Genomic DNA, 19,455 nt, shown 5'->3' with positions numbered 1-19,455 from the left:
TCGGAAAGCTCGAAACGTTTTGACATGGTCGAAAATAAAATCGCTCGTTAAAAAAGTAATGGAGCGCGTACTTACCGCCGAATCGAATGTGCGATACATTTATCTTCGTAGATTAATTTGCGTAGATAATATTGAATTATCGCACGTCGCTCTGTCGCGCGACAAAATTTACACAGGGTTATCGCTTCTTTTTCTTTTGCACGAAGAGGACTTATCCTGATAAAAGCATCGCGAAGCGACCTGCGCTCTTCAAGATTGCGATAATGTTATCGTGGCGAGCCAGGGAGCCGGAATTCGTCTTTGAGGTAGCGAATCACCGCAACCTCAAAGTCGACATCACCGCCGTCATTGCCGGTGGTTTGCGAACCCCTTTACGACATCTGTTCCGTACTGTGCGTCCTCCCTTTATCTTACCGCGAATGCGACCAATTACCTTCCGTAAGTTTCTTTCATTGGCAGGTTCCTGTCATCAAGTAGTACGTCGTTCGCGCGAATGTCCGCGAAACTGTGATTCTCATTTGCGCCATCGGACATGTCGTCGTTGAGCGCATATCATCTGCATGTATGTGCGTCTGGCTCACAAATTCGCTCTATTTATGCGAGAAGGAGCGTTACGTAGCATCGAACGAACAAACGACGAAGGAGGAGAATATGTAAACTGAGCTGAGTAGGTGAATGAAGGTGAATGCGGAGAAGGGAGGTGGAGGGAGGAGAGGTCTCAAATCGAATTTCTAAAGATCGCATCCAAGCGCTAAAGCCGCGCTTAATGGGGGATGGGGGATTCGATACATTACATTTCTTATTATTCGTAAATTTAGGAAACGAGGGAATCCCTGTGATTATGCTATACGTCGCGACTGGGGGGGGGGGAGGTATCAAGCGTATCATTTCCGCGCGCTTGCAAATTTTTAGCATCTCTTTTGACGTTTATCCAAGCGATAGATAAATTTATTTCATCAGAGGATAATCTGTTCAAAAATATCAATCTTGTAAGTCTCTCTTTTCACACTAGGTTTTATGGAGGATTAATTATAATCTTGTGTAAAGCTTGTGTGTGATATTGGCGGCCATAGTTGACTCATAGATCGTATAGAGATCCGAAAGAGATAACTCTGGCGTGTATAATGTGTTCAGCGCAAGAGTCGAGACAATTTTTCGAATCATCAGCCAAGTGAGTGTAAGTGGAGTTTCTCTCACGTTACTTCATCGCTTATCGCTACATATATAATATTACTGTTCATATAATATTGGTGTAAGTCTTGAAATCGCGCGCGTACCATTTGGAAAGGATTTGGGAAGAAGTTTAAATGTTCAAGTATCAATACGTGAGAGACATTTTGCCCTTTGTGTCTCTTGATCTTTCTATTTGAATATATTTTGGCATTGTTCTCAACAACAGTATGATGATCGCGCGTGATGACTGCGTGTGCTGCCGAGACGAACAACGTTTGTTTTATCCTCGTGAAAGTCAAATTTTCACCGCGACCGCGCTACAGCGCTGCGGCGCGTGGCATTTATAGTTATACTTTGCAGTACTTTCGCGCCTTGGAGCGGCTTTACACCTCTCGGCGGCGTGTAACGCATTGTCGCAAAGTCTCGAGCCCATCATCATCATCGAATAATTTGCCGCTTATCGATGTATCTCCGTGTAGAAAAATCGTAACGACATGCAGTAAACTGCATTCGAAAGCGGAAATTGTTTCGTTCTCGAGTATTTCGCTATACTAGTATCAGCTATATATATATATAGTAGTAAATCAATTTGATGTCACATCGAAATCGAAATATCCGTCTTCTTTCGTTCTTCTTTTCGGTCTTCGGTCGAGCGAAATCTACGATTAACAACACCATTCGTTTCAACTTTCATTCGCATAAGAAATAAGGAATATATATATACCATATATATATATACCAGAAATAAGAGAGAAAAGAACAAGAGGACTACGGATTATGTAGTAGAGAATAAAATTATTTGTTTCTCGTAACACGAGGATAAGCTGATGTTTATATAATGTTTCAGTTTACATTCTCATTATGTGACTGTACAGTTACTGTACAGATGTGTAAAAAGTTGTTACAGCTCAATTTATCGTTACGCATGATATGATATTCCGTGCAATAGAGTCGCGATGATGTTTAACTAATAATAATGGAATAAAATGGAAATTAGTGTTGAAAAGATACTTATATTTGAACGTGGCGCAAGAATTCTGGTCGCGTAATGCACGACCGTTTCTCGCGATAGAGAATTATCTCGGCGATATCGCGTTCTACGCCTCCGGGCACTTGCACGGCACATATAGTACATAATCTGAAAAATATCTGAAAAATATTATTATTTCACTGCACTGGGGATTACATGCAATAAAAACGTGTTTTATTTTCCCTTTCTCCGCCTCTTTCTTTGCTTTCTTTCTTTCTTTGTACCGATAGGTACCGTAGACGGAGCAGCAATCAGTAATAAATGACATTACCTTTGTTGAAATTAGCGATTGATGTAATTTGAAAGTTACGCAGCCGCATCGACAAATACGAGTCCTAATTAAGAGGAACAACATGTTATATATCGATATTCTCTTCAGCGGATTATAAGTTCCTCAATCTAGTAATCACGTCGATCGTAATTGGAGACGCCGCTAAACCGCCGATTTCGCTACCTGCAGTATCCAATTAACCTATTCGATTGGACGGAGCCGCAGAAGTCCCGTTACGTCGTCGTAATTTCCAACAGATTGTCGCGAATGTATATTCTGTTTTGCATTTTACGCTTAAATAAGTCGTTATAACCAAAGATTACGTTACGTTCGATGATTTACTTTTACCCTTAAAATTATAAGTGTTTCAGCTAATAAAGAGAAAATTTGCATTGTCATTCATGAAAAATGGTAGATAGAAGCGCCGCGGAGAACGGACGGAATCGCTATATTTGATCGACGATTGATTATTATGATGGCTTTTAGAAATATACGTTGTACAAAATGTACATTGTAGAAAACTCTCGACAGTGTTATTCCGTCGCTAGCTACGGCAAAATATGTTTACTCAAAAAAGGAAAGAAAGAGCACGCACGCATTTATTGTATATGCGATACAAGAGATGTATTACGTAATAATATGCAATACAGACAGACAGTAGATTGTTCCGTATTTGCGTGTCCCATGTTTCGTTTCGCCGTTTGACGAAACGCTCACGGAATATTTACATTTATTTACTTGGATATACGGATTATACAGCAGTACCGTCCAAATTAAGCGTAATGACTTTCTTATCGACTAATAAAGCACGAGGGCGGCAGCCGGCTGATTATTCACGCCTACGGATATTGTCTACAGGAACTTCTACCTGTAATAGTCATAATGTTAATTGTGCTAAGTGTTTGATCTTGCATAATTACTGCCTGAACAAAAAGGTATGTATAATCAATCAGTATATATGGTGACGCGACGATTAGAGGAGATTGGAGGACTGGAAATACCAAGTCAGTAGATCGGGTTCAGAGGAATTGCCGTCTGGTAGGTTGTTTTCGATAAAAAAAAAAAAAATGTGAGACAAACAGTCACAAACAGAAATATCGATCTCGACTGTTGACAAGAGAAATGGAGAACAAATTATATATGTAGTATTGGCGATAATTAATAATTCAAAACTAACGTGTTAGACAATATACGTGCGGTGCTGTTACATTCGTAGCAGTATCACCATCAAACGGCGACAACAATTCGGCAACGATTTATTTCAATGTTTCGACGGTGCGAATAATAAATCTATATGTATATTTACTCGTGTATGCGTATGTAATGTCTCACCTGGAAGGTATTGCTGACACCGTAGTAAGGATACACGCCACCAAGAATATAGCGATAATAACCATTATGCCTGATGTGATATTCGCCCGGTGGAGTGTCCCGTGGGATTTCCCACGTAACGGTCACCTCACTAGATCCCAATATTACGGAATTCCTCGTCCATTGAAATCTAAACACACACACACACACACACATGTAATATCAACACATCAATGTGATTCGTCGCGTTGAAGAATCAAAATGATGCACTACGTAGAATTTTTGCGCATAACTTTTTACCGATATTTTTGTGAGATAACAATGCACGCCAACCAACACGATACATACTTGGTTTCCCAGTCGGCATCTGTGGCAATCGGTATCCAAACTTCGTCGTCTCCTAATCGCTCCACCGTCAGGAACGTATTATCTGCCATTAAGTTATTCCGGGGATGGCCGGCGACCTGCGACGTAATTAATGTGACGACACGTGTAATTAGCGCGGCGCAATCGCGCCAATCGATTCTTTTCGGCGATATCGTCGATATGTCATCTCTCTTTCTCTCTCGGCACCGCGTCTGTGTGCGATTTCGCTCACGGATCCCGCCGGATCGCCTTGGCAAACGAACATGTTTATCGATCGTTGAATCTTTTGACGCTTGTATCGTTTTATATCGTCAGATATATCACGCTTTCGCGCACTTTCGCGCTCGGAATAGAACGATAGAGAAGTGGAGAGCGCACGCAACGTGCGCACTGAAAGCAGCCAGCCACCCTCCGCGAGAAACAAGCTTTTCTTTCGACGAGCGATCGATCGCTCGTGAGTTGGGAAAAGTTGCAAACTTGCGAGCCGCAAACTGCGAGTATGACTTCACGATGCATCTCGCGCATCTGTCGCCTGAAATTATAGCCGAAGGCAACTTGCGAGATCAAGTTCGAATCCGCGTTCGCATCGCGTCTCGTCGAAGGCAACCTATTTTCCGTTACGGGAGTTCCATTACGCGAGCGCGCGCGGGAAAACGCGCGTCGTTTGTGACTCGCGATCGCGATGGCGAACGACACAGCTCCGTCACGATTAGCACATCGAACGGTCATTTCCGCCGCGCCGCGGCGTAGGATTGTTCTCTCTCTCTCTCTCTCTCTCTCTCATTCATTCGTCGAATCAATGGAAATGCGGGGGCGTCACTTGGAAAATATACCTTGTTTCCTGCTAAACGTTTCCCGGTTTATCGTTGCGAATATACATTCTCGTTCGACCAATCACAACTATACAACGCGTACACGAGGCATCATCGTGTGTATACGAATATTAATGTACGTTGTAATTACAATATTTCTAAACGAATACCATGCCAGCTTGTGCGATGCTTGTTCGCTCGTTTCACTCGCAATTAAACACGTAATTTACATCCATATTGAGAGTTATCCAAATTAATTAATCGCAGAGGATCGAAGAGCAACCACGAATACGCGTCCTTCGACACGATACATGTTCGTCGACACAGTGATGGTATAATCCGTAAACTCGAGATTTTATGGAGTTTTATGGAGGAATTTTATCGAGGAAGGAAGGAAGGAAGGAAGGAAGGAAGGAAGGAAGGCAGGCAGGCAGGCAAGATAACGGAGCAAACAACGAAAGTGTAAGGTTTCCCTTTGTTCCAATTTTTCGCAGGTCATGTCACGCATCCTGTTTACAATCATAATAGCAAGCACACGTTAATAACAAGCCATCACGTACATGGCGAGAGCCATTTCGTTCTTTTCTTCTCTCGAGACGTTACGTACATTGCTGGATCGTTCGCAGAGAACGTTCCGGATTCCACGGAGCGATGACGTGACAGCCGCGGATCGATAATTAACTGTTAATTAGAATTGTTAGAATTCGTCAATAAGCGCGCATGTTTGTCAAACACTCTGCCCGAGGATATAAATTACACAATTTTATTCACAACATTTCACGCGTGCGCATTCAAACGAGAATGAAATTACTGCAACGGCAATTCATTTCAATTAGTCAGAGTTAACTCCTGCGATTTCGCTGAAAATATGATAATATGAGCGATCGCACAATGCTTCGCGTCGTCGCGTTGGCAACAGTTAGATCCGAAAGGACTCGCGATACGTTGCGTCGTATTAACGATTAATTGTCACGATGTTTACACGATGCGCAGCCACGTTGCACACGTTGCCGAGTCGCATAGTAATCACTCTATTTGGCAGTGTGCCGTCGTTCAATGGCTCGCGAAGCGACCCACTCGCCGTTATTCTCAAAATGGTAATCGCAGCTCGTGGTTTGCGCAATAGAATCGACCCAACTGTAGGTTCAATTACGTCGGCGTTCTGTGTAATATCCTTACGCAACGAGAGATTCGGCGAACAAGATCCACTCAGCTGGCTCGCGCGCGCCCTCCACAATCGCCACGATTATTCGTGGAAGAAAAAGTGGCCGAAGTGAGCGAAGGAAAGAGCTGTCGGCTCTCGAAGAGCAAGGAAGCAGTGCGTATGTATAAGGACATACTTACAAAGGTCGCGGTAACCGTGTCACCGGGCCACACAGCTTGTCGCGGCTGCTGGGTGACGTCCCCAAAGTTGCGCCCCCACTGCGGGGTGTCGTACAGCACAGGCGGCACAAGGCTGATCAGCTTGCTCTGCAAGAGCTCCGGTGGCTTTGGTCCTGATGGAAGCTCCGTTCCCTGCGATGCGACCAAGCCAAGACAACATCGCACGTGGCGCGTGGCGCGTGTGATACGAATAATTTTGGACTTGATTATTTCGTCGAAAGGAACATCGCTCGCGGTTCCGGATCAGCGAGGACATGTTTTCTCGTTAGATCAGCGAGTGCCACTCTTTTACTCACGTTAATGGCTGCTTGCAGCAACTCTTGGTATTGCTTCAGGTAGATTGTGAGCGTGTGCGGGCCATATATCGTCGATGCGCCCTCGTACCTCTGTATCTGAAATTTGATCGTTCAGCAATCAGCATAGCATTACAGCATTACAGCATTACAGCATTAAAGCATTACAGCAGCAGCGTACCGAAGCAAATCGTTCCAAATTCGGCGATCAAGAGAGCTCGAGAGAGCTCTCTTGACCGGGATATAGATAGAAAATACATAGAACTTAAGGACGGCGCGCCGCGCCCTCTGTACTCTGTAGTACACGAGTAGCGGCCGCTCGTTCCACGCTCGAGAGCTCGCCGACGAATGTGCTCGTGTTTGGCAACAACAATCAACAACGCACAGTTTTGTACCTGATACTCCTCGGGCGTGGTTATGTAACTGCTGTAAGTATTGCAAAGTCCCGCGACTATTACGGAGATTTCGTCGTCGTCGTCGTCGTCGTTGGACGACGCATCGTTCATGACTCTCTTGATGGCCTCTCGCAATCTTCTTCCGGACATTGTCGTGAATTCACCGGGCACACCGGCAACCACGACGTTCCCGATTACGGCGACTTGGGTCGAAACGATCTTTGGCTGCCACTGATAAGGGAGCTTCATCTGAGAAAAGAGAAATAAAATAGCAGCGAAATTCGCTCGGGCACCGGCTTGAATTTTCTATGTGTCGCTCGCTCGCACACATTACCGGCATTTTCATTTATCCGTACTAATCGCGCGCGCGCGCGCGATTGCTTACTTATCAAGACGCGCGATGATTTACGCGTCGAATTTTATTCAAGTCGGAGTTCTTTCTTGTCGGTCTCGCGGTAGATCCGTGAGAAGGATCTAACACCTATGCAGCAACTTCTACGCCGCAGCAGCAGCGCGAAATCTCGTATCGCGAAATCGCACGTACACATCTAATTGCTACGTACTGACGACAGCGGCGCGCGCCCACTGGAAATGACTGGAATATACATCTCCTTGGCGCTCGCGCCGCGCTGATTTTCAACGACGCGAAAAGAAACAACTCACCCGACCGGTGGCCAACAGGATAGGCTTCGCGCCGTGACAATCGATATCTTCCTTCGTCGGCTTGGCCACCAAGTTGCGCACTGTATTCCAAAGAGGATTCGACGTTGTCGTGCCTTGCTCGAAAGCGAAGGAACCGGGCCCGTCGGTGGTGCCGGCTGCGAAGCTATAACCCATCGCTGGCACGCAGCCGTGAACCTGTCGCCGGGAAAAAGTCGCCGCGATAAAACGACGCAATTCTGGACGCTCTTCTCTCTTTCAAACACTATCGTCGCTTACCTCTTTCGTCTGGCCCGCGCTCGCGTTGTGGAACTCTGCAGTCTGCTCCGGCATATTGACGTATCGGTGAACCACCCGTACCGGTCCCACGATCTCTTTAGGAGTTACGTTTTGCCACAATCTCTACGGATCGACGTGAAAATTCCGCGTAAATTAGCGTCGTGTTTAGCGTGTCGAAATAACAAACGTTTTTACCACCGTTGTACCACCAATTTCACGATACATAAATACATAATTGTTTACGTGGAAGGGACGAACGTGTGATGGAACAATGCGCGTACTTTGCTTTCTTTTCATCGTTCGAGTATACACCTCTCTCTCTCTCTCTCTCTCTCTCTCTCTCTCTTTGCTCTCTCTCTCTCTCTCTCTCTTTGCTCTCTCTCTTTCTCTCTCTCTCTCTCTTTCTCTCTCTCTCTCTCTCTTTGCTCTCTCTCTCTCTCTCTCTCTCTCTCTCTCTCTCTCTCGCTCTCTCTCGATAACGCGGAACAAATAATTGGAAAAAGGCAGCAGAGAGACACAGATAGACACTGGGGCACCACTCATTGCGAATATAGGTGTCTGTTTACATGGGAAAAAGAAAAAAAAAACTACATCAGCTGTATCAACCTGTTTCAAATTTATTGTCAATCGCGTGTCGCGCTGGGAAGGCAGATGAAAAATCGAAAAATCGATCGTACGAAAGAAATTCACTAAAAGCCGGCAAAGAGATCCGCGCGATCGAAAGTGAAAACGCCGTCAATCTGTACGACCGCATCTGCATGATGTAACGAGAACGAGGAACACAGACGGGAAAATATAATTGGAACGCGATGCGAATGACGTGCGCGCGCGGCGGAAGTGATGTTTCGAGAAAGGGAGAAAACCACGAATATGGAGCTCGCGCGTTTTCGCACGCACGTGCGTGAAACGCGTCCGTCCGTCGCGTAGTTCGGCAGTCGCCTTAGCCGCGAGCTGTAGTGGAAACTGTTCCTCTCCTTTATGATGCTAATCCCTCTTCGCGAAACCGACGATAGCTTCGATGGCCGAGAGCGCGCGCGCGCCGTCACGGTTAAGGAGTATGCGAATATATGTTAATTATCGGCAGCTTCTCGGTGCATCGGTGCTTCTGTATTACGAGCCGAACGGCTTGCTAAGAAACGCGCCGCTCTGCTCCAGTCCACGTTGCCGGACTTGGCCGTGCTGTGAATGCGATTTACCCTTTGGCGCTCTAATTGATGGCTTTTGTAGGTCGCGGCGTTGATTCCTGTGATGCCTGTTGCCAGAATAATATTTAGCTCGTGCAGTCGTTACAACGAGGTGTTGCACAATATCGGGTGCGCGGTCGGCTCAGCATCCTTCAACTTTTCCAAAGGACCAGCAAGAAAATGGATTATCTGCTTATTTCCGCGTTTGTTTGACTCTATACTAGCAATATCAAATCAAATCCCCTCTACGGTGATAGCAATATGGTGTCAATATAGTAAAAAATCATCGAATATTAAACTGAATAATTTCATCAAACGCACGAGAATTGAAAACAAACTTGCATATTCTGTGATGTATAACAAGAAGAGATTATCATCATTGATTTGCGTCGCTGCAATTATCCGCCCTCTAGATTTGGTCAGCCTTTAAACACGCTTTCTGATCATGACCGTTTCAAGCACCTCTCTTTTCTCCCTTGCATGTATGCGCTCGGGCGAGCAACAGCACCGATCGGCAGCGCGTACCGCGGTTTCAAGCCGGAACACACATTCGCGAAGAACACATTCTGCAGCAACGAACTTTGGAGACAGACAGACAGACAGACAGACAGACAGACAGACAGACAGAGAGAGAGAGAGAGAGAGAGAGAGAGAGAGAGAGAGAGAGAGAGAGAGAGAGAGAGAGAGAGAGAGAGACCACGTTCCTCCCGATCAAGGGCGATCATTGGTTTGAATGTATTTGAATATACACTGGCGATATACCAAATACATCGGCTACATAATTATATAGTCAGGCATCTCTCTTTGCTACGCCAGTGTTCGGTCGGAGGGAAAGTGGCGGAAGGTGCCACGGGTTGCGTGCACGAGAGATGCGACGCAAGATATTCCGGCGGTGTGTGCGGCTACGAGAGAGGAAACGATGACGAATAATGTCCGAGAGAAGGACTGGACGCGCGCGAATGCCGTCGGACAAACCCTTGCACACGCACACACACAACTAGGCTTTGCTGCCTACAGGCGTATCGCCTCTTCGTCCTTAGCTCGTCACGTGCAGCAGATTAATGCAAAATAATGATACGCGAGTGTCATCACGCGACAAGGTAAAGCACAATGGCAGCACAATGCCAGACAACGTCCGGACAAACTGCCGGACCGTGCATCATCTCGCTGATATGTTTTGGCAATTACTCTCGTAATATCGATTAAACGGAGCTAAACGAAGTCACGGCACAACCGCGTCGGTTATAACACACAAGATGGCGAATATCAATGAGTCCTTCGTTATTCAGGTCGGTTACTCTGCTCACTCTGCTTTTTTCGGCACGAGAACCGTTCTTCATTATCCTCTCCAATGCTCGTCGGCCAATTGGAATATCGATTACGCGTCGGGCTTCGATATGAACGACAATTGAATTGCGAGGACGCTGAACCGGTGACCTTGCGGTGACTCGCGCGACACGCCGGATTTTCTATTCGTCTCGCGATCAGAGACTTTTCTATTGACGATTATATCCACCAGCTCGCGGATACGATTCCGATTCCGGCCAGTAATCCCTGTGATAACGCATCGCATATCTTGACATTCGCGGTCGTCTAAGATGTAATGTATATACGCAAACAGATACGACTTCTCTCGTAGAGATCGTCGCGTTAGGGAACATATTAAGAAAAGAGAAAGATCTTTTAACGGAATTTTAACGGTACTCTGAAACTGGTACCGGTAAATATCGCGCGTATCTGCGTAATTAATCGAGCCGGTATTTAATCCCGAGTAAAGATCATCGAGTGTCGCAAGACGCAAGCGAACTTTCCACCATGTGCATATATATTTCTTGGCGACAGTGTTTTTCACATTTTAATCGTATGTTTCATCAATGATCTCTCCGCCATTCGCGTCACAGCTGCATTTGAATTATCCTCCGGGGCTTGTCGTGTCAAATTCTTTGTTTATTTGTACATAATTTGAAATTGATAGGTGTTACGCTATAACGCGTTTGTCGACGACATTCATAAATTCATATTACGAATAGACGCCACGTAATCAGAATCAAATTGTCGCTCGTGGTTTAAGGGACCTTCCAGACGCGCCGTTAGCTTGTGAAAGAAAAATATCTTTCAACAAATATCGCGTGCGTTTGTCGCAAGAGATTATTAAACTATCATGCCAGCCATGTGGATAAATAACGAGTCTGTTAACCGTTTGTGCTTCGAGATATCACTAGGTTAACATTGTTCTTACTGAGAAAGATGGTGACGTTAAAATAACTGTTGGATGTGCCGATCTAGCTGAGAGAGAGAGAGAGAGAGAGAAAGTGAGAGAGAGAGACACGCGTTACGCTGCAATAGTTTGCAATGGTTTTGATTAAATATTGAATTTTAAACTTGAAACTTCGAAAACGGAAATTTTGGAACTCTTCGCACAAATTTGGAAAAAGTTACTTTTCCTTCTTTCGCGTGCAACATTCGCCCCTCCCCCCATCCCGCTTCTTTGCTAGACTGCCGCTTTTAAACTTTTACAGGTAGGTAGGTAGGTACAAGATTTTTACTAATAAAAAAATCAAGCTTTATACAGTAACTTTGAGTAACGAGATATATTCGGCATACTTTTGCATTGTCTCTCTGTGTGCACATTTTTCAAATAACGGCGGCGTGTGCTCTCGTTTTGTAAATATCGCGTTTTGTAAAGCAAAACGCGATATTGTGCTTTCCAACATGGGAAAGAAAAAGACGCAAAAGGAAACGCATAGCTACCACCAATATATTTTACCGTTATAGTACTTTTTCACGAGTCACTTTTATTGGATCAATTTTTTTGTCCATACCCGACAATAAATATAATTATAATAATAATAAATAATATAGTTCTTGATGAGCTGTGATCAATTAAGTAAGAAAACAAATTATGTACAAAACAAACACTCGTATCTCGAGACATTTCTTCTTCTTTCTTTTTCTTAATATTTAATGTTTCTTTCAATACTGATGGTCGTAGTAATTTGTTCGCTTTGTTACCGTTCGTCCTCGCAGCCAAGATCCCCTCATCTAGAACGCTCGCGGCTTCAAACTTTTAAATCAGTTTCTCACTCGATTAATACAAACCGCGCGATACCTCGGCCGTATACCGATCTAATAATATGATGCAAAGTACTCAAGTACGATCTCGCTCAAGGAGAAGCAATGGGCATTCCGTACGCGAACGTACGTAAGTTTGCGGAAGCACCATCAGAAACGGAATTGTGTGTACACGCTCAATCAGAGATGAGGACTTCTGGTACAGGGATGAGAGGAAATACAAGCCAAATTACCGATCGTCGAGTTACGGAAGCAAGTAATAGTTGAATGAAAGAAAGCAAATGCTGTGAATGCATGGAAAATTTTTCGTATTTCGTAACCGGAAAAACGAGGACAATATTATAAAACACGTGGCTGTCTCGTGTCTTGTAACACAAAACGAAACATTTGGCAAACTTGGATTGTAAAATTGCGTACAGTAACACATTTTTCACTAACACTATAGAATCTTCGAGAACAACTTTAATTCATTCGATTGAAACACGAGCATTTGCGGATTCTCCCGTGTTTGAAAACTTGCACCAGTCTTACTGGTTATAATTATACTGCTGGCGATAATTGCACTGCGAGTTTTCCTAATCATCCCTGGTCACATATCTCTCTCTCTCTCTCTCTCTCTCTCTCTCTCTCTCTCTCTCTCTCTCTCTCTCTCTCTCTCTCTCTCTCTCTCTCTCTCTCTCTCTCTCTCTCTCTCTCGCGATTTTCGCTTCAGTATACACACACACACACACACACATGTGTATGCATATGTATGTGTGTGTGTGTGTGTAACGAAATTTAATTAATTTTTGAAAGAACATGCGCGGTTCTGCGCAATGGACATGGACACAAAGTGCGCGTTGCAAACGAAAGAAGGATACTCGGAGCATCCCAGTTGAAATCTATTAATTCGTTTGGTTCTAACTAGTCGCGTGCAGGATACACACCTTGAATATTGTACATGTACCGCATCGCAACGCATTAAACCGTACGTGATTTTCATTTGATGATTGACATTAATTTCTAAGTCTAATTAATATTGAATAGCAGCGCATGGAATAGCGCTGTACGTACCGCTACAGGTAGTTGTTTCCCGTATAAATTGAAATTACAGATTTAATTTCAGTATCCAATACGCAGGACAGTTAATAATTTGGTAATTAATGTTTCATTATCATTACGTCGCATCATTCTCCGTTCCCCAAAACAATCAATCTTTCTTCGCGGTTCAATCCCGATACTTGTTGGCTAAAGGTAAAAGTCTAAAGACATTATATAAAGAAATCTCTTTCTCGTAAGTAAGTAAGTAAGTAAGTAAATAAGTAAGTAAGTAAGTAAGTAAGCAAGCAAGCAAGTAAGCAAGCGAGCAAGCAAGCAAGCGAGCAAGCAAGCAAGCGAAACACTCTGTATAATTTGTTTCTTCTGCGGATAGTTTCCCTCTTTTTCTCGTTTTATCGTTTCTCTTCCGCGCATTCTCGTGCGCTCTCTTTGCATGCGTGCGTGCGAGCGAAATTCATAAAATTCTGGCAAAAGTGTATAGACAACACCAAAATGGCAAAATGTATTTCTGCGCGGTGATACGGTTTCGTAACTCACGGAAACTTTTTACGCGGATATAGCAATTACGCGCGCAGTGCCGCGCGTATATTTTCGGCGCGCGGTAATGAGCGATTACGAGCGTGCCGAAATCTACGAGCGCGCCATTCCGCTCCGGAATCTTAATTCCTCCGTCCGCGTTCTCTCGTGCGCGTCGCGTTGATCGTACGCAATGATTTGCGTTTTGGTCACGAATTAGTGCTGATGATTATGAAATAGGTTGCGCGCGAGACCTTACCCTCTCTTCTTTACGCGACACGCGGCATTGCACACTCGTGGGCGACTTTACACGCTCGCGAAAATCTCTTGAAACATTGCGTCCATACCACGGCCACGGTTTATTAATTAGCAACGTTACGCGGACGCGTTTGTTGTGAAGTGGGCGAGGTCGCGGGAGTCGCGAGTCGCGAGCCCGTAGTCGCACGCGTCAGCCAGTCGTTACTACCGTTTTACCGTTTACCGTGAATTTTCATTCCGTCGCTGACGGAATGATTGTCCTTGCGCGATTTGCATCAGTACACTCGAGGCATACAGGCACTTGAGAAAGATCTTTTCGAATTTTTTTGAGAGATGGTGTGGCAAGCGACGCGAAAGCCTCTTCGCGAGACGAAGCAAGGCTCCACTCGGAGCCAGTTATTATATCATCGTATCGTATCGATGACTTTTGCATTCGCTCATGATCGTCTACCTTGGGAACGCTTCTCTGACTGAGATGAAGGGATGGCATGACGCGTTCGTTCAATTATCCGCGGATGTAATGAACGCGTGTCGCCGCCTCCCTCGTATCGCTCGAAATGCCGGATCGATACGTCACTCACGTTATTCACGTCGATCGTTGTTGAAGAATCTCCTCGAGTAGCTAGTAGAGTAGAGTAGAGTAGACTCGCGTCTCCCTTCCTTTTGCTTCTCTGCTCGTTTCACAATCAAATCTTCACAGTCAAATTATCCATTAGCCATTATTTAAGCTAATTCAATTCAATCAGCAAAACTAATTCAATTGAGAAACGAAGCTGGCACCGCACCGCAAATATTGTTGTATGTACAGAAATGATATCCGCGTACGATATATCCTTCGGCCAGTCGCAGGCGGGGCTTCTCAGCCGCGCGCGGAAGCGGAGTCTGTCTCCGCCGATGCGAGATAAGCTGCATAATGAGGCTGAGATGTTATGCGATTGCGGAGCTCTGTTTTAAGACGTGGGAACAGGAACGTGTAAACACGTGTGGATCGCCGTAGTGACTCGTTCCCCATTTTTCGCGCGCTCTCTCTCTCTCTCTCTCTCTCTCTCTCTCTCTCTCTCTCTCTCTCTCTCTTCATGCCTTTGAGCCTTTTACACGGCAGCAACACTACTCGGCCTCTCTCGCTAATCGACCCTTGCACAAGCGCGTAATATCAGGGCGTGTGTGTGTGTGTGTGTGTGAGTCGTTCCGGCGTGGGATGAAATTAATGTCGTGCCAATTAATGTCGCCGCTGCCATTCGCGAGTCGCGGGATCAATTCCACCAGACTTATTGGTCCGAGTGTCTCTTATATTCGGGTAAAAATATGTTGCTCGAATCTATCGGGGTCGCGGGCACCGCGGGTGCGGTCCAAGGACAATGGCCGGGAATTTGATTCTTCAATTTTGATTCTCGCGCAGGGTATACGCACAGGGATACGCATATACAATATATATCGGGGGGGGGGGGAGGAAATAGGTCTGTATGAAGAAAATCCTCTGTGGTTTTCCGACGCGGTTACAACACGGTTATTCAATCGGCAGCAAAGCCGATTTCACTCTCGTTCGCCATGGCGCGAATGGCCGCGCTCGCCAAGTGCGAATGCAGGACGTCGCGACTATTTGTTCTCCGTCGCGTCGCGTTTGGTTACGTCGCTCTACTGCTCCGGAATAACAAGCGTCGCGCATCCAACACAGCGAATGTACGTATTTTCTAACGACCGTGCTTCGGAGAGGAGCGCGAGATACTTTTACTTTTCTTCGGAAGAGTACGTGTGCGCATCTTTCTCAACCGGCCCTCAACCGTCGTGGCGACGTGGCATCGACTGACGAGACGAGCAGAAAACACCGCTGACTCGCAGCTTTTGACCACAGCCAGCGTTAGCGCTAGCGCGTCAGCACATTGCTCGCGCATTTATTCGCGCGAACGCGTTACGTCAACGCGTAACGCGCGTCGCGCCGTTCCAAGTTAAAACGACAAATCAAGTTTTAAGCAGCAGTACAGTAGTTCCAGCAGTCGCGATCCGCGGCGCGCGTCTCTAACGACTCCGCGCTCCGCGCGGAGGGAGTCAAGTCTCGAGGCTCCATTGTCTGTAAATTCCGGAGCGTTCCCGGCTAAGGATGCCGTGCCGTTGAAATAATTAGCGATCGTCATCGTACTTGCATTAGACTTATCACTTTATTCGCCATTAGCAGCTTCCATTGTGCCGCCTCGTGTTTAACCATGTGGAAAATATACCGATTCGCGCGCGCGCGCGCGCTATCGTATCGGATATAGGAAATTACCACGTTCAGTACCGTATGTTCAGACGCGCCACAGCGCTCGCGTCACGTTACTCCGTTTCAAATTACAAAATACAACTCGCTTCAACTTTTTCAAGGTGACGTGTCGCTCGCTACAGGCGTTTTCGAGCGTAGCTTTCGTCATTCATTCTTATCCGATCGAAATCTCGCATTGTCCGCGAGTGTTTTTGGCTTGTGGCTTGTGGCGCGCGCCAGAGATTTCTTTTCCCTCTCTATTGATACATTGATCAAATAATAATTTTGGATACACTTGAAGCACATGTTATTATTATTATTATTATTATACTCTTTATTACTTGCGCTTTACTTTTCTTCCATTCCTTCTCTCCTTGCGTCTTTCTTCTTTGTAATACGCGCTCTCCCTGAGAGGGGAGAGTTCACGCGCGGTTTATAATCTGCGGTCGAATAACGTAAAAGACCATTCGTCGACGTAGAAATATAGTTTTATGACTCGGCGGCGTTAAGGTACTCGGACTCGGGGGGAGCAATTTCACTGGAATAACGCGCGTCGTGTAAGAGGTACGAGGACTCCGAGGAGGAGGAGGAGGAGGAGGAGGAGGTTGTTACGTGTACGGTAGACCGTCTAACTGCAAGGATGCCAATAAAATCGCCTCGTCGGATGGACGATGGACGATGGGCGGTGGCACTTGCGCGCGAGGGCAAGAGAAACCGTGTCCGCATCCTTGGACATAGCCGGCGCGACAAAAACGGCGCGCCGAATTAGCACCGTTACTTTGTGACCGAAAGCGGCCTCAGGAGCTTACCGGTAACAGGAGCGCGCGTACGCGCGGATGGTAGTGGTAGTTTCGGGGTGTGCCAAGGTGTACGTCGGAGGACATTTCTTCCCCACGTTTCTCACACGATTGTATTGAAATGCGGCTCGTAAACAATACGTTGCGCAATACACCGACCGCCCGCCCGCGCCGCGGCCGTCGCGTTCGCGTCGCGTCACCTCGCGCGAAACGTCATGGATCGACACAAGTGTGACAGTAGGAGAGCAAGAGAAGAAAAAGGACGCTTCTCGTTGTCGCGCGTCAGACGCAGAATACAAGTTATAGATACGATACAACAAGTTATAGAGCCCCGTGAAACGGAAACCGGATCGGACTTTCATCCTTCCACGCGTCCCTCTCATCGTATCATGATCTCATTATATACGTAATATCACTGGGCCCGACAATTTGTCTCCGAATCTTTGCGTATTATATACGGTGCTCGGTGCAAGAACAAGAGAGAAGGAAAAAAAGAAGAGAAAATTAAAAATGAAAAACGTCTCGGTCGGATAAAGGATAAAATTGCAAGTTGCAGTTGCCAGTAATCAAGTGGCAATCATCGACGTTCAAAATCAGCCGTTGCAGTTGTAGTTATACAATTCGTTTATATATCGACATGATGCTCGCTCCTACTGCTGCAGTAGGAGAGAAAAATGTCTGGCTGAATAAGTCAGTTTTCTGGCGAAATATAAACGATTTAGAAATTTTGATTGAAAATATCAGATTTCCAGTTTTAAAGCTAACCAGAAATCTGGATAATTTAGACTAAATTCTGATAGCTCGAAACGCGAAATTTCTCCATCGTTGATATTTTATAAAAGAATTTTTTTATTTCAACCAGACATTTCTCTCTCTCTCTCTCTCTTCCTTCGTACACGTTCTTCAAGTCCTTGAATTTGATACCTCGAGATGCTACTTTCCGTCGCGCAGTTCGCATCGTTCACAGCTCGCGCTCGCGCAACTCGTGCACCGCTTGTTCTCGTTCAGGTATAATCGAGCGTGTGTATCTCTGCCTCTTTGGCATTACGATCACGAGTAAACCTTTCACGGCTTCGCGGCTGTTGGAACAGTAACGCGGAGACGCGGAGTCTCTAGGTAGTGGAGCCTCTTCCAGGCTGCGGAGGGGAGCGCTGGACGGGGAGGGAGTTTCTCGATGGCAAAATAGACTCGTTGAATGGTAAAAAGTCCGTCTTGCGGAAAGACGGTAAGATGTGCACGCCGTGTCGCATGATGTTGCGTGACAAACGTAATCCCATTCTGTATTCTTTTCTTTTTTCTCTCTTCTTTTTACCTTTTTCTCTTTTCGTTTTCCTTGCTCTTTGTCGGATGAAAAATTAGGTGAGTGAGGCAATGTGAGCAGTCGCGAGAATGGCATATGCCAAAAAAGCTCTCTGTATCATTTTCGCGAGCGGCGATGTTGTACAATATTTCGTACAATATTTCGTATTGATTTAACAGACCCATATTTACCGAGCCGAGACGTGATATTTAATATTGGTACGACATGTCGAAATAACCTAGTCGAATGCCAAGAGATTCCGTATTTGGTTCGTCAACAAAGTATGGCTCAGTTGAGAGAATGCCACACAGCTTTATTCGCGAATGAGACGCGTTGTTCGTATTTTCTGCTCTAACGGGACGTGCGAAAATTCTTATTATTCTCGCGTATCTACGCGGGGGTACCACCCCTCACCCCCCGCCCCCCACACGAGTTTCACCGCTCGCGTCGCGTTCCGAAAATGGGAGTCGACGTAGTTGTGCAGCCGGTGAGAGATATTCGATGGATCACACTGGTTCGCGCCCGCAACATCAGCCCGAGTATCAGCCTGACTAAATTGAAAGCTAAAAATCACAGCACAGTACCGAAACAGTGCACGCACGTGTCCAAATAAATAGCGAGTTTCTTCACTAAACACTATACACGACGAAAAAGCTAATATAATATCTAAACAATAAACCACAGGTTTTTGATTGAAATACTTTGGAATACGCTGTTGTTACGATGAGGAGGAAACTCTCTCGTGCAAGTGACTACTAAGCGTAATGACGATGCACAGTAAACAGTTACACAATTGTGTCATATGTATAGAGGGAATCCCATTCCTCGCGGTAAGGCGCGTTCGCTCTTGTCTTCAACAGAATCTCTCAGAAGCCGCGCATGCATTTCACGCGAGGTAACTAATGCGCTGCATCCGCTGAGAAAGATCGTTACGATTCTTAAGTGTATTGTTACGTGTCATCAATGGTTACGCCCTATTTTGTCATCTAAATTGGCGACCGGGCGAAGGACGCGCGAAGAATTACATAATTCTTTAGCTGCAATCAGCGAGCGGACGCTGACACACACATCACACCGCGAC

General features: G+C 45.7%; 1 protein-coding gene across 2 annotated transcripts in view; it reads right to left on the bottom strand.

The window, feature by feature from the left end:
- Positions 1 to 1,986: 1,986 nt before the first annotated feature.
- CDase (neutral ceramidase) overlaps positions 1,987 to 19,455 on the bottom strand; it is a 34,007-nt gene continuing 16,538 nt past the window's right edge. For both annotated transcript variants that reach the window (XM_011137966.3, XM_011137964.3), the window contains exons 8-15: positions 7,974 to 8,096; positions 7,698 to 7,892; positions 7,035 to 7,283; positions 6,643 to 6,738; positions 6,308 to 6,478; positions 4,134 to 4,249; positions 3,807 to 3,975; positions 1,987 to 3,342 (exon numbers count right to left, since the gene is read on the bottom strand). In XM_011137966.3, the coding sequence (XP_011136268.2) occupies positions 3,304 to 3,342; positions 3,807 to 3,975; positions 4,134 to 4,249; positions 6,308 to 6,478; positions 6,643 to 6,738; positions 7,035 to 7,283; positions 7,698 to 7,892; positions 7,974 to 8,096 (1,158 nt within the window). In that variant the 3' untranslated portion in view covers positions 1,987 to 3,303. The remainder of the gene's footprint in view (positions 3,343 to 3,806; positions 3,976 to 4,133; positions 4,250 to 6,307; positions 6,479 to 6,642; positions 6,739 to 7,034; positions 7,284 to 7,697; positions 7,893 to 7,973; positions 8,097 to 19,455) is intronic.

The sequence above is a fragment of the Harpegnathos saltator genome, unplaced genomic scaffold, assembly GCF_003227715.2.
Source record: "Harpegnathos saltator strain DR-91 unplaced genomic scaffold, Hsal_v8.6 scaffold18, whole genome shotgun sequence".
Classification (NCBI taxonomy): domain Eukaryota; kingdom Metazoa; phylum Arthropoda; class Insecta; order Hymenoptera; family Formicidae; genus Harpegnathos; species Harpegnathos saltator.
This window is presented reverse-complemented; position numbering and strand designations above follow the sequence as displayed.